Source organism: Nerophis ophidion, linkage group LG17, assembly GCF_033978795.1.
Source record: "Nerophis ophidion isolate RoL-2023_Sa linkage group LG17, RoL_Noph_v1.0, whole genome shotgun sequence".
Classification (NCBI taxonomy): domain Eukaryota; kingdom Metazoa; phylum Chordata; class Actinopteri; order Syngnathiformes; family Syngnathidae; genus Nerophis; species Nerophis ophidion.
Genome location: NC_084627.1, coordinates 38,956,061 through 38,971,587, shown reverse-complemented (window position 1 = coordinate 38,971,587; position 15,527 = coordinate 38,956,061). Strand labels below are relative to the sequence as shown.

General features: G+C 37.4%; 1 protein-coding gene across 1 annotated transcript in view; it reads left to right on the top strand.

Annotated features, from left to right (window-relative positions):
* LOC133536415 (voltage-dependent N-type calcium channel subunit alpha-1B-like) overlaps window positions 1–15,527 on the top strand; it is a 446,201-nt gene that overhangs the window by 307,864 nt on the left and 122,810 nt on the right. Inside the window, exons 27-29 of the mRNA XM_061876915.1 lie at window positions 8,293–8,453; window positions 9,699–9,848; window positions 11,822–12,023. Of these exons, the coding sequence (XP_061732899.1) occupies window positions 8,293–8,453; window positions 9,699–9,848; window positions 11,822–12,023 (513 nt within the window). The remainder of the gene's footprint in view (window positions 1–8,292; window positions 8,454–9,698; window positions 9,849–11,821; window positions 12,024–15,527) is intronic.

The following is a 15,527-nucleotide window of genomic DNA, read 5'->3' as shown; positions in this document are numbered from 1 at the left end:
AAATGATGACAGAGGTCTGTAATTTTCATCATAGGTACACTTCAACTGTGAGCGACGGAATGTGAAAAAAAATCCAGTAAAACACATTGTAGGAATTTTTAAGAATTTATTTGTAAATTATGGTGTAAAATAAGTATTTGGTCAACCATTCAAAGCTCTCACTGATGGAAGGAGGTTTTGGTTCAAAATCTCACGATACATGGCCACATTCATTCTTTTCTTAACACGGATCAATCGTCCTGTCCCCTTAGCAGAAAAACAGCCCCAAAGCATGATGTTTCCACCCCCATGCTTCACAGTAGGTGTGGTGTTCTTGGGATGCAACTCAGTATTCTTCTTCCTCCAAACACGACGAGCTGAGTTTATACCAAAAAGTTCTATTTTGGTTTCATCTGACCACATTGCATTCTTCCCAATCCTCTGCTGTATCATCCATGTATCCATTTTGGTACAAACTCAACTCGTCGTGTTTGGAGGAAGAACAATACTGAGTTGCATCCCAAGAACACCATATCTACTGTGAAGCATGGGGGTGGAAACATCATGCTTTGGGGCTGTTTTTCTGCTAAGAGGACAGGACGATTGATCCGTGTTAAGGAAAGAATGAATGGGGCCATGTATCGTGAGATTTTGAGCCAAAACCTCCTTCCATCAGTGAGAGCTTTGAATGGTTGACCAAATACTTATTTTACACCATAATTGACAAATACATTCTTTAAAATTCCTACAATGTAAATTCCTGGATTTTTTTTTTCAAATTCCGTCTCTCACAGTTGAAGTGTACCTATGATGAAAATCACACACCTCTGTCATCATTTTAATTGGGAGAACTTGCACAATCGGTGGCTGACTAAATACTTTTTGCCCCACTGTATGTACAAAATAAACCACATGATTGAGGAAAATGATCAAACTAGATAAATAAAATACTGTAATTTGATTTTTTTCTATCTTGATGGATCGAAAATTAACACCAATGAGTTGACCAATGAACATTATCACATAATTTATATTCGGAAAATATAAATAACGACAACTAAAGATAGAGTACTATTAACCACAACATGTAAGTGTAAAAAAACAACAACAGTGTCAGGACTTAGACTATGGTGTGGTTTGTTTTCCCGTGGTGCAAAGCAATTGGATCAGACACAATGTAAATGTAAGTGTATCTTTTAATTTTAACACTCAAAAGGTATTACACAAACAAAGGGTATAAACAAAAAGGTCTCAGTGGAGGTTCAAAACTTGGCTATGAAAACAAAACTTGCACTAAGGTTAAACAATGGACATAAAACAAAAACTTGCACTATGGCATGAATAACAAAAAACTTACTTAGAACGGAACGAGAACGGGACACAGATCATCGGCATGGATTACAAGGGTGTATCGGGGGGTGAATAGAAGGTGATGTCGCCAGGCTGACTGCCTGGCAACTACAGGTTTAAATAGAGCTATGGTGCTTGAAAACAGGTGCATGATTTCAAATTAATCAGGTGCATAAGTCGTGAGGACAGGTGAACTGATTGGTTGGCATGGTGACAAAACAAACAAGAGTGCCCAATGAATCCAAAACATAACAGAACGTGACCACAAAACATGACAAACAGTATGATTTGTACAATTTCAGAATGTGCTTGTTCTATTTTTAAACAAAAAGAAACTATCATGTTTTGTTTAGTTATGTTCTCTTTGGTTAAAACTCTATTAGGTCCTGTTTTTACGCATCCTTGTTTGTTTTGTCACCATGACAACCATTAGTTTCACCTGTCTCACGTGTTGGACTCATGCACCTGTTTTGAATCATCACATGACTATTTAAGCATGTAGTTGCCAGGTAGTCGGCCTGGCGTCATCACTCGTTCTAGGCTCATTCCTTGCCATAGTTCCATGCTCGTTCCATGCTCTTCATAGTAAGTTTTTTGTTTATTCATGTCATGTTTAGCGAGTCTTTTGTTTCTTGCCCATAGTCTCTGTTAAGTGTAAGTTTTGTACCTAAGCCAAGTTTTTTGTCTTCGCCTTGTGCGCGCCTTTTGTTTACACTTTTTGTAGAAATAATTAAATCATGTACAAACCCTGTTTCCATATGAGTTGGGAAATTGTGTTAGATGTAAATACAAGCGGAATACAATGATTTGCAAATAATTTTCAACCCATATTCACTTGAATATGCTACAAAGACAACATATTTGATGTTCAAAATGATGTTGAAACATTTTTTTTTGTTGCAAATAATCATTACCTTTAGAATTTGATGCCAGCAACACGTGAAAAAGAAGTTGGGAAAGGTGGCAATAAATACTGATAAAGTTGAGGAATGCTCATCAAACACTTATTTGGAACATCCCACAGGTGTGCAGGCTAATTGGGAACAGGTGGGTGCCATGATTGGGTATAAAAAAAGCTTCCCAAAAAATGCTCATTCTTTCACAAGAAAGGATGGAGCGAGATACACCCTTTTGTCCACAACTACGTGACAAATTAGTCAAACAGTTTAAGAACAACATTTCTCAAAGTGCAATTGCAAGAAATTTAGGGATTTCAATATCTACAGTCCATAATATCATCAAAAGGTTCAGAGAATCTGGAGAAATCACTCCACGTAATCGGCATGGCCGGAAACCGACAAACCTCAGACGGTACTGTATCAAAAACCGACATCAATCGCTAAAGGATATCACCACATGAGCTCAGCAACACTTCAAAAATCCACTGTCACTAAATACAGTTTGTCGCTACATCTGTAAGTGCAAGTTAAAGCTCTACTATGCAAAACAAAATTCAATTGAACATGGGTTGAAAAGGATTTGCAAATCATTGTTTTCCATTTATATTTACATCGAACACAATTTCCCGACTCATATGGAAACAAGGTTTGTATTTACCTTCACGCCATGCCTGGTCCAGTTCTGTTGCATCTCGGAAAAACAATCCACGCTTTAAACTGCCTCAAAGTCCAAGTTTTGACAAAAACAATCTGAAGTTGTCTTTATTTTGAAGTTATCGTGCCGTGATTTTACCAGTCAGGCCCACTTGGGAGTAGATTTTTTTCCATGTGGCCCCCGATCTAACATGAGTTTGACACCCATGTTCTAAAAACAACTATGTCTCATTTGAGTTACAGACTAAAAGTAACAAACTGAGTTTTTGGCATATACTTAGCAAATACACAACATATAACTACATGACATTATGCTAATAGCACAGTGAGCACATTACAGTGGCTTAACCAACAAAAAAGAATGTCAGCATCCATCCATTTTCTACCGCTTGTCCCTTTCGGAGTGGCGGAGGGTGCAACACAGAGCAATAAACATTTTTTTTTTATCCTGTCATGGTTGAAATATTATCGAATATATAGAGTAAATACGTTTAATAAAAGTGTATCCAGAGAATCTGTGTCATACAACTTTCTGTGGACCTGTGATTTGTGAAAAATTCCGCATTTTTGTAAAAGCAAGGACTAATTATTGTTATTTATTCATTTAAAAAAATTTAATTAAAGTGTAGTTGGAATAAGGCGTAACACATCTGAAAAAAACAAACATATGTGACTCTTTTAATTGGTTAGAATTGATGGTGAATTCTCCATTTAGGAAGGCAACAGATGTTATTTATTTATTCAGTGCAATCACTTATTTTGCTTGTATTTTGAATTAAATTAATTGAAAATGCAATCAGATTAAAGTGCAAGATATGTTGGTTGATTTAAAAAAGTAATATTTCACTGTTGTACTGTACTATTGTATTTTAATACTGTATTTCCTGGGGTACTCAAATGGAACTGATTTGATGGCATGTCTTTACTGCCACCTAGTGGCTATTATAAAAAGTAGATATGAACATACTGTACAGTAAAAGTGATACTGTATACTGGAATACATTCAGCTTTAAAAACGTCAATGGTAGATACTATCTTAATGATGCAGTAATTTTGGTCTGCATTGTGGCTATGGCATCACATTTGTCACTAATAGCAAAAATGAAAATGCTCGAAAAGTGCAAAGAGTAGCAATAATTGATAGCTTTACTAATGACACGGTTGCATTTTATTGCAAAACCGTACATTTTACAATGAGATTGCATGTACATACATATATAAGTTCACAATATATTTGTTACACACTGCATATGCAGCTATGCTGTCTCAAAAATCCATTATATACATGTTTTGTAAAGTAACACCTTTTCTAAGGTAACACATATTTTGTAACATAATATGTGTTTTATATCAACATGCTTTAAAACATAACACATCTTTGAAACGCGACACATCCTAACACGTTTTGTGACGTAACCGGTTTTGACGTATTGCATGTTTTGTAGCCAGAACACAGTCTAGTAATGTAACACACATTTTGTAACGCAAGACACGTTTGTAACGTAATGCATGTTTTGTAACGTAAGACACGTTTGTAATGTAACGCATGTTTTGTGACATAACACATACTACGTAACTAACACATTTTGGAATGCAACAGTTTTTGAACGTAATACACGTGTGTAACGTTTCTGTACGCTTCAGATTTTATAGCATAACCTGTTTTGTAATACATCAAGTGTTTTGTAAAGTAACATTTTTTGCGAAGTAACGTGGTGTAATGCAACACGTGTTTAAAAAACGTAACAGGTTTCCAACATAAAACATTTTTAAGGTAACATGTTTTTGGACCTAACGCATGTTTCCTAACTTAACTTTTGTAACTTCAGACGTTTTTGTAACATAACACGTATTTTGTAACTAACACATTTCGCAATGCAACACTTTTTGAAAATGCTACACATTTGTAATGTTTCTAAACGCCACACATTTCATAACATAACGTGTTTTGTAATCCATCAAGTGTTTTGTAAAATAAAAAGTTTTCCGAACTAACATGTATTGTAACGCAATAAATGTTTTGAAACGTAACAGGTTTTTAACATAACACAATTGTAAGGTAACATGTTTTTGGACCTAACGCATGTTTCCTATCTAGCCCGTTCTTTGTAACATCAGACGTTTTTGTTACGTAAGGCATGTTTTGTAACATAACACATACTATGTAACTAATACATTTTATAATGCAACACTTTTTGAACGTAAACACGTTTGTAACGTTTCCAAAAGCAACCCAATTTTATGACATAACATGTTTTGTAATATATCAAGTGTTTCGCAAAGTAACATTTTTTGTAATGCAACACATGGTTTGAAAAGTAACCGGTTTCTAACATAACACATTTGTAAGGTAACATGTTTTTGGACCTAAAGCATGTTTCCTAACTTACCCGTCTTTTGTAACTTCAGACGTTTTCGTAACATAACACATATTTTGTAACCAACACATTTTGCAATGCAACACTTTTTGAAAATGCTACACATTTGTAATGTTTCTAAACGCCACACATTTCATAACATAACGTGTTTTGTAATACATCAAGTGTTTTGTAAAATAACATTTTTTCCGAAGTAACATGTATTGTAACGCAACACATGTTTTGAAACGTAACAGGTTTTTAACATAACGCAATTGTAAGGTAACATGTTTTTGGACCTAACGCATGTTTCATATCTAGCCCGTTCTTTGTAACATCAGACGTTTTTGTTACGTAAGGCATGTTTTGTAACATAACACATACTATGTAACTAACACATTTTATAATGCAACACTTTTTGAACGTAAACACGTTTGTAACGTTTCCAAAAGCAACCCAATTTTATAACATAACATGTATTGTAATATATCAAGTGTTTCGCAAAGTAACATTTTTTGTAATGCAACACATGGTTTGAAAAGTAACAGGTTTCTAACATAACACATTTGTAAGGTAACATGTTTTTGGACCTAAAGCATGTTTCCTAACTTACCCGTGTTTTGTTACGGCAGACATTTTTGTAACGTAACGCATGTTTTGTAACATAACACGTATGATGTAACTAACACATTTTGCACTGCAACACTTTTTGAATTTAATACAAGTTTTTTATGTTTTTAAATGCAACACATGTTTTGAAACCTAACAGGTTTCTATCATAAAACATTTGTAAGGTAACATGTTTTTGGACCTAAGGCATGCTTCCTAACTTACCCGTGTTTCATAACGACATACGTTTTTGTAACATAACACGTATTATGTAACGAACACATTTTGTGATGCAACGCTTTTTGAACGTAATACACGTTTGTAATGTTTCCAAAAACATCTTTGTAAGGTAACATGTTTTTGGACCTAAGGCACATTTCCTAATTTACCCGTGTTTTGTAACGTCATACGTTTTTGTAACATAACACATATTATGTAACGAACACATTTTGTGACGCAACACTTTTTGAACGTAATACACGTTTGTAATATTTCCAAAAAATATCTTTGTAAGGTAACATGTTTTTTGGACTTAAGGCATGTTTGCTGACTCACCCGTGTTTCGTAACGTCATATGTTTTTGTAACATAAAAAGTATTATGTAATGAACACATTTTGCGACGCAACACTTTTTGAACGTAATACACATTTGTAATGTTTCCAAAAACATCTTTGTTAGGTAACATGTTTTTGGACCTAACGCACGTTTCCTAACTTACCCGTATTTTGTAGCGTCAGACGTTTTTGTAACGTAAGGCATGTTTCGTAACATAACACATACTATGTATGTAACATATTTTGCAGTGCAACACTTTTTGAACGTAATAAATGTTTGTAACGTTTCTAAACGCCACACATTTCTATAACATAACGTGTTTTTTAATAAATCAAGTGTTTTGTAAAGTAACATGTTTTGCAAAGTAACATGTTTTGTAACGCAACACATGTTTTGAAACGTAACAGTTTTCTAAAAACAATTTTGTAAGGTAACATGTTTTTGGACCTAACGCACGTTTCCTAACTTACCCGTATTTTGTAGCGTCAGACGTTTTTGTTACGTAACATGTTTTGTAACATAACACATACTATGTAACTAACACATCTTGTAATGCAACACTTTTTGAACGTAACACACGTTTGTAACGTTCCCAAACGCCACACATATTTATAACATAGCCGGTTTTGTAATAAATCAACTGTTTTGTAAAGTAACATGTTTTGCAAAGTAACATGTTTTGTAACGCAACACATGTTTTGAAAAGTAACAGGTTTCGTAACATAACACATACTATGTGAGTAACACATTTTGCAATGCATGACTTTTTGAATGTATTACATGTTGTAACGCTTCCAAACGCCACACATTTTTATAACATAACGTGTTTTGTAATAAATCAACTGTCTTGTAAAGTAACATGTTTTGCGAAGTAACATGTTTTGTAACGCAACACATGTTTTGAAACGTAACAGGTTTCTAACATAACACATTTTAGGTAACATGTTTTTGGACCTAACGCATGTTTCCTAACTAGCCCGTAACGTCAGACGTTTTTGTTACGTAACACATGTTTTTGTAACATAACACATGTTGTCTAACCAGTTTTAGGAAAAACACTGCTTAATAATATGGTTATTTTTAGTCGTAACGAGTAATCTAATAATTACTTTTACTTTTGCGTACGTAACAACGCCGTTACTGATGCGTGGGGTGTAACTTGACGCGCTACTTTTGATGTGGTTGTATGTCAACAAGACAGCGTCAGAAGCACGGCAAGTTGAATGCAGGAAAAACTTCTTACTCATGAAAGCAACAACCACCACCACACTAAAATGAACTTGATATTAAAAAGGGAGAGGCAACATCACACAGCAAACATCGTGTAAGCTGAGTAAACACATTTCCACCACTACTACAAGGGATTAATGAACATCAAATATTGATTGAAGTGACAAGCTTGCAGTCCTACAATAACCAGTTCTTGGACAAGGAAACAAGACTACCATGGAAGCACATTCAATCTCTTTATTAACCAGTGCTAACACAATCTAGTGAAAAGTTTCAATAGAGCTGACGTCACAAACTGCCGTTGCTTAACCTACAAACTGACTTAAAATGTTGCTTAAAGCACGCCTTTTAAAGCCTCCCACCCACAAACACACGGACACACACACTCTGCTCTCATGAAACGTCTCTCAACTGCATATGCCAAATTTTTGACATTTTTTTAACTAGGTAACACATGAATTATTTTCCCTAGTAATTTATTATATGTATTAAAGATTAATTCAATTTTTGAGTCAATTATTTATTTGGTAAAGTAACGAGTAAGCATAACAAAAGTATTGTAATGTTCCAAACATATAACATGTTTTGTAACGCAACTCATGTTTTTGTCATTTACCGTATTTTGTAACGTAACGCCGCCATGACGTCTCTTTTCCAGGCGGTGTTTGACTGTGTTGTGAATTCCCTGAAGAATGTCCTCAACATCCTAATCGTCTACATCCTCTTCATGTTCATCTTCGCCGTCATCGCTGTGCAGCTTTTTAAAGGAAAATTCTTCTACTGCACTGATGAGTCCAAAGGTTTAGAAAAAGACTGCAGGTACATGTTCTACTTCCTCTACTTTCTGTGTACTACAGGCCAGTCTAGTACCCGCACTGTTTTACTATGAAGCCACGCTGTTGTAACACGTGGTTTGGCATTGTCTTGCTGAAATAAGCAGGGGCGTCCATGATAACGTTGCTTGGATGGCAACATATGTTGCTCCAAAACCTGTATGTAGCTTTCAGCATTAATTTTGCCTTCACAGATGTGTAAGTTACCCATGCCTTGGGCACTAATACACCCCCAAACTATCACAGATGCTGGCTTTTGAACTTTGCACCTGTAACAATCCGGATGGTTCTTTTCCTCTTTGGTCCGGAGGACACCACGTCCACAGTTTCCAAAAACAATTTGAAATGAGGACTTGTCAGACTGCAGAACACTTTTCCACTTTGCATCAGTCCATCTTAGATTAGCTCGGGCCCAGCGAAGCCGGCGGCGTTTTTGGGTGTTGTTGATAAACGGCTTTGGCTTTGCATAATAGAGTTTTAACTTGCACTTACAGATGTAGCGCATAACTGTAGTTACTGACAGTGGTTTTTCTGAAGTTTTCCTGAGCCCATGTGGGGATATCCTTTACACACTGATGTCGCTTTTTGATGCAGTACCGCCTGAGGGATCGAAGGTCTGTAATATCATCCCTTACATGCAGTGATTTCTCCAGATTCTCTGAACCTTTTGATGATATTACGGACCGTAGATGGTGAAATCCCTAAATTATTTTCAACAGCTCGTTGAGAAATGTTGTTCTTAAACTGTTGGACAATTTGCTCACACATTTGTTCACAACATGGTGACCCTCGCGCCATCCTTGTTTGTGAATGACTGAGTATTTCATGGAAGCTGCTTTTATACCCACCTGTTGCCAATTACCTTGTTCACCTGTGGGATGTTCCAAATAAGTGCTTGATGAGCATTCCTCAACTTGCTCAGTCTTTTTTGCCACTAGTGCCAGCTTTTTTGAAACATGTTGCAGACATCAAATTCCAAATTAGCTAATATTTGCAAAAAATAACAAATATTTCCAGTTTGAACGTTAAGTATCTTGTCTTTGCAGTCTATTCAATTGAAAAATATTTGTATTTTGTTTTTATTTACGATTTACACAACGTGCCAACCACATTGGTTTTGGGTTTTATATTACACAAAACAAACCTTTGACAACTTTGAATTTTTCTGTCACATTTGTTTTTCTCCCTTGATTCCAATTGGACCTTTTTTGTCATCCTGTCTCTCCGCAAGGGGTCAGTTCCTGGACTACGACAAAATGGAAAACGGACGCGACGTAGAAGCTCAGCCCAGAGAGTGGAAGAAATACGAGTTCCACTACGACAACGTTCTTTGGGCCTTTTTAACACTCTTCACTGTCTCCACGGGAGAGGGCTGGCCTCAGTAAGTCACAATCACCATCCTGTGGACTTTGATGTATGATCATTCGTGTTTCTCGCATGACTGTAAGAATTCTGCCGGATAGACGGTTGCGATAGGCTTCCTGTTCCACTCAGGTTTGAATTTGAACAACAAACTCTCCCTACTAACCCACCAGTGCCTCCATGGAAATGCTCCCCTCTACCTTAAAGAAGTACTCACCCCCAAATCCTCCACACGACACCTCCACTCCGGACAGGCTAACCTCCTCCAACCTCCGAGGACAAAGCTATGAGCTATGGGAGATCGGGCTTTCCACTCCGTCGCTCCCAGTTGGAATGCTCTCCCTGACCACCTGAGGGCACCACAGACTGTGAATAAAAAGGCTTAAAAACCCTTCCTTTTAAAAAATCCTTTTTATAAATAATCGCATACTAGATCTAGCTATTAGGGTATTCTAGTTTTTATTTTTATTTATTTTGGATTATCTTTTTATTATTATTATTATTATTGGTGAAGAAGTAGCTGAGCCGAAAGGCAAAGCTCTCAATTTACTTTCCCCTCCTCACCTATGGTCATGAGCTTTGGGTTATGACCGAAAGGACAAGATCACGGGTACAAGCGGCTGAAATGAGTTTCCTCTGCCGGGTGGTGGGCTCTCCCTTAGAGATAGGGTGAGAAGCTCTGCCATCCGTGGGGAGCTCAAAGTAAAGCCGCTGCTCCTCCACATGGAGAGGAGCCAGATGAGTTGGTTGGGGCATCTGGTCAGGATGCTTCCCGAACGCCTCCCTAGGGAGGGCACGTCCAACCGGTAGGAAGCCACGGGGGACACCCGGGACACGTTGGGAAGACTATGTCTCCCAGCTGGCCTGGGAACGCCTCGGGATCACCCGGAAAGAGCTGGACGAAGTGGCTGGGGAGAGGAAAGTCTGGGCTTCCCTGCTTAGGCTGCTGCCCCCACGACTCGACCTCGGATAAGCGGAGGAAGATGGATGGATTGATTATTATTATTATTATTAGTGTTTATTTATTTATTTATTTATTGATATACTGTAGCCCTTTGACGTTGTTTTCTCAATGTAAAGTGCTTTTTTACAAATACATTCTATTATTATTATCAATCAGATCACGAGTTGTAATTTGCGAAAAGACAACAGAGAAATCATCGGTTTTCACTTTTTTTTTTTTTTTAACTCACAAAGAAAAAGGTGAAATATTTTATTTATTTATTTTTCCACTTTTTAATATGTTTTTTTCATTTATTTTGACAATACAATTTAAGAAATGCTTTAAATGGGTGATGCGGGTTCATGGGTTTTTAAATGTGCCGAAATATAGTAAACAAGTATCTTTCTGTATGTCTTTATGTATGTGGAGACATAAATTATGATATTTTGAGGGTATTTTAAGTAGGACATCACTGAAGGCCTTGGTGGGAAACGCAAAGCCTGCCACTGCGTGAAAGTAATAGGGCGGCATAGCTCCGTTGGTAGAGGGTTCCCGGTTCGATCCCCCCTTCTGTCATCCTAGTCACTGCCGTTGTGTCCTTGGGCAAGACACTTTACCCACCTGCTCCCAGTGTCACCCACACCGTTTTAAATGTAACTTAGATATTGTAAAGCGCTTTGAGTCACTAGAGAAAAGCGCTATATAAATATAATTCACTTCACTAATGATACGCTTTTAACTTCGCAGTGCCAAATTTTGGACAATGTCAACAAAAAATGGTAACTGTACAAAATTAAACTATTAAAAAGTATTTGTCTTGTAGCTGTAATGCTTCTGGACCTCCCGAATACTCTTTTCACATAATTCCGAACTTTGCCAGAATGGATTATCGACACTGCGAAAACTGCACAATATCTTTCAGTGAGACTTGTCTCATATTGAAAATGATCCAGTTTATTGAAAATCAACTGGATCATATCGTCTTCTCGGTTGGAGGACAACGTATGCAAAATGTGCACGACACAAACATATCCTTTATTTCCTTGCAGGGTGCTGAAGCATTCCGTGGATGCCACCTATGAGGACCAGGGCCCCAGCCCGGGGTTCCGCATGGAGACGTCCATCTTCTACGTGGTCTACTTTGTGGTGTTCCCTTTCTTCTTCGTCAACATATTTGTGGCTTTGATTATCATCACCTTCCAGGAGCAGGGAGACAAAGCCATGTCTGAGTGCAGCCTGGAAAAGAATGAGGTGCGGAGCATTGCATTTTCTCATGCTATCGTTTCCTTAATTGCATGCAATGAGGGAGCATTTCTACACTGAAAAAAATGCCGGGTTATTTTGATATTGGGATACATTTTAGATTTAGACAGACAAACTTTAATGTTCCACAAGGGAAGTTGTTCCACACAGTAGCTCAGTTACAATGATGGAAAGTGTTAGGATGGAAAGGACAATGCAGGTATAAATAGACTAAATAGAGAGCTATAAAACATAACATATATACATAATATTTACATGATATATGGACAGTATGTTATATATACTGGTATATTATATTATATCATATCATATTATTTTATATTATGTCTATATCATATATACCAGTGGTCCCCAACCACCGGGCCGTGGCCCGATTGGTACCGGGCCGCAGAATAATTTTTTATTCATTTTTATTAAAAAACCCAATATACACTTACAATTAGTGCACCAACCACAAAAACCTCCCTTTTTCATGACAAAAATGTCTCTTTTTCATGACAAAGAAAGAAAAAAATAATAAAATAAAATAAATTATTAAGCGGATACAAAAAGGTTGGGGACCACTAATATACATACAATATATAACAATTACCATTTACAATATTACAGTATATGTGACATTTTGGAGTTATTATTATGAAGAGAAATCAATTTTTTCGGTTAATAATGGTATTATTTTAACTCAATTTCTGAGATTTACCAAACTATGAACCATTTTTGGGTTGATTTTCAATGACTAACGCATTTTTGGGTAAAAGGCCTTTTTTTAAATTATTAAAATAGGTACTTTTTTCTTAAGGGGAATTTTATAGAGGATTAATCTCATTAAAATTATTTACAATTACACATCGTATGTACATGAAAATATTTGCGCTTGTTGTATAGATCTACTATTGTCATGATCCGCTGCCCGGATCATGTTTGTTTACTTTTGACTCCCTCAGTTCCTGTTTTTGAGGACCCCTGGGTTTGTGTTTTATTTGCTATGTCTGCAGATTGTTTTCACCTGCCTCTGATTACTGTCCGGGACGCTCACCTGCTCCTGGGCACTAATCAGAGAGCTACTTATTCCCTGCTTTTCACCACATTCAGTCTGGCTTTCTTATTTGCTTCCACGCAACAGTTACTTATTTAATTCCTGAGCTAAGCTCCGCCTTTTTGTTTACATGCTGAGCTTTTCTTGTTCGCTGTTCCGTTAGCATCCCGTGCTATCGGCACGCTCCTACTCTTTTGTTTGAATCCTGCATGATTTATGGACGATAAATAATTTCCTTACCTGCACTTTGCCTCCGGAGTCCCGTCTGCATCCCGGGAGAACAATCCACGCAGTAAAATACGACCATACATGGCAATTCTTGTAAAAAAAACAAACCTCACTCATACCTTGCTTTTGAGTATATTTTAATGGAATACAAATTATGTTGATCAGTAGTTGAGAAGGAGTAGGACAAGCCAGCGGTGAAATGTGTAATTTTTGACCAACTATTAGGTCAAGGAGTACAGAGCCCCTAAAGGGACATGGATATTTTGCGAGATCTCGCAATACTTTTTTTGAGATCTCAACATATTTTAGCGAGATCTCGCAATACTTTTTCGTGAGATCTAACAAAAATTTTTTTTTCCTATGTCAGTGAACCGGAAGTAAAACAGACATAGTACCCATTACGGCGAGAGAGCCCCCTTGCCCTTGAGTATTATTTTCAGATGTCTCTCACTTATGTCAAAGCCATGTCTACGTGCTAGAACAGATTTGATGTCTTTGTATGTCAGGCCGATACCAAAATAGAAATCGATAAACTTCTCCCACGGATGATGGGTAGGCTTCTCCATCACTTTGTCTGTTTCAGTTCTGGTTCATCCTGTGATGGGTTGGCGACTTGTCCAAGGTGTACGCCGCCTTCCGCCCGAATGCAGCTGAGATAGGCTCCAGCGACCCCAAAAGGGAAAAACGGTAGAAAATCGATGGACTTCCGGTTCACCATCGCTGTTTCTGTTTTACTTCCAGTTCACTGACATAGGTGTCATGATCCGTAGCCCAGATAATGTGTTGTTATATTCTGTTAGTTTTGGAGTCCCTTACTGTTTTTGTGCCACCTTTGCTTGTTTTTATTTACCATGGGTGCTTATTGTTTCCACCTTTCTCTGATTGGTGCTCGGGACGCTCACCTGTTTACTGAGCACTAATCAGAGGTACTATTTAATCCTGCCTTTGCCGGTCAGTTGAACGTCCACCGCAGTAAGTTACGGTGTTCGTTCTCCCGGGATGCAGACGTACCACTCCGGACAAGACGTGCAGGTAGGAACATGATTTAATGATCAAAAAATAACGTAATACCAAAAACTGAAAAGGAATGTCTGCCGATCGCACGGGAAGCTAAGGAAAAAACTTAGAGCAGGAATCACGAGCTCGGAAACACGAAGACCAATCGTAACAGGTTGATGATCGCAAACAATAAAGCCAGGCCGACTGACCGGCAAAGGCAGGATTAAATAGTCCCTCTGATTAGTGCTCGGGAAACAGGTGAGTGTCCCGAGCACCAATCAGAGACAGGTGGAAACAATAAGCACTCATGGTAACTAAAAACAAACAAGGGTGCACAAAAACAGTAAGGGAGTCCAAAACTAACAGAATATAACAACACATGATCCGGGCGACGGATCATGACAATAGAAAAAAAACCTTTTGCGAGATCTCGCAAAACATTTTTTTCCCCTCCACGTCCCTTAAGGGGCTCCGTAAAGGAGCGCTAAATTGCGCAACCCAATAGTTGGGTCTGGAATAACCCAACATTGTTGTGTGGATAACTCAGTATTTGTGTGAAATACATTCAACCAACATTGAGTTAGCTTAACTCAACTTTTGGGTGAAATAAATAAACCCAGTTTGGTTGGGAATGAACCAACATTAAGTTAATGTAACTCAACTTTTTGGTTAAATAATTCAACGCAAAAGTTGGGTGGAAAAAATGAACCCAAAATGTTAAAATAACTCTAATAAAGGGTTCATCCTTTTCTGAATCAGCAGTTTGGTTGAAATTGGGTCTGGAATAACCCAACATTGTAGTGAGCATAACTCAGCTTTTGTGTGAAATACATTCAACCCAATAGTTGGGTTATGAATCAACCAACATGGAGTTAGCATTACTCAACTTTTGGGTTAAATACTTTAACCCAATAGTTTGGTTGGTAATAACCCAACATTAAGTAAGTTATCATAACTCAATTTTTTGGTTGAATAATTCAACGCAAAAGTTGGGTTGGAAAAAATTAACCCAAAATGTTAAAACAACTCAAATAAGGGGTTTGTCCTTTTCTGAACCAACAGTTCGGTTGAAGTTGGGTGTGGAATAACCCAAAATTGTAGTGAGCATAATAGTTGGGTTATGAATCAACCAACATTGAGTTAGCAAAACTCAACTTTTGGGTTAAATATTTCAACCCAATAGTTTGGTTGGGAATAACCCAACATTAAGTTATCATAACTCAACTTTT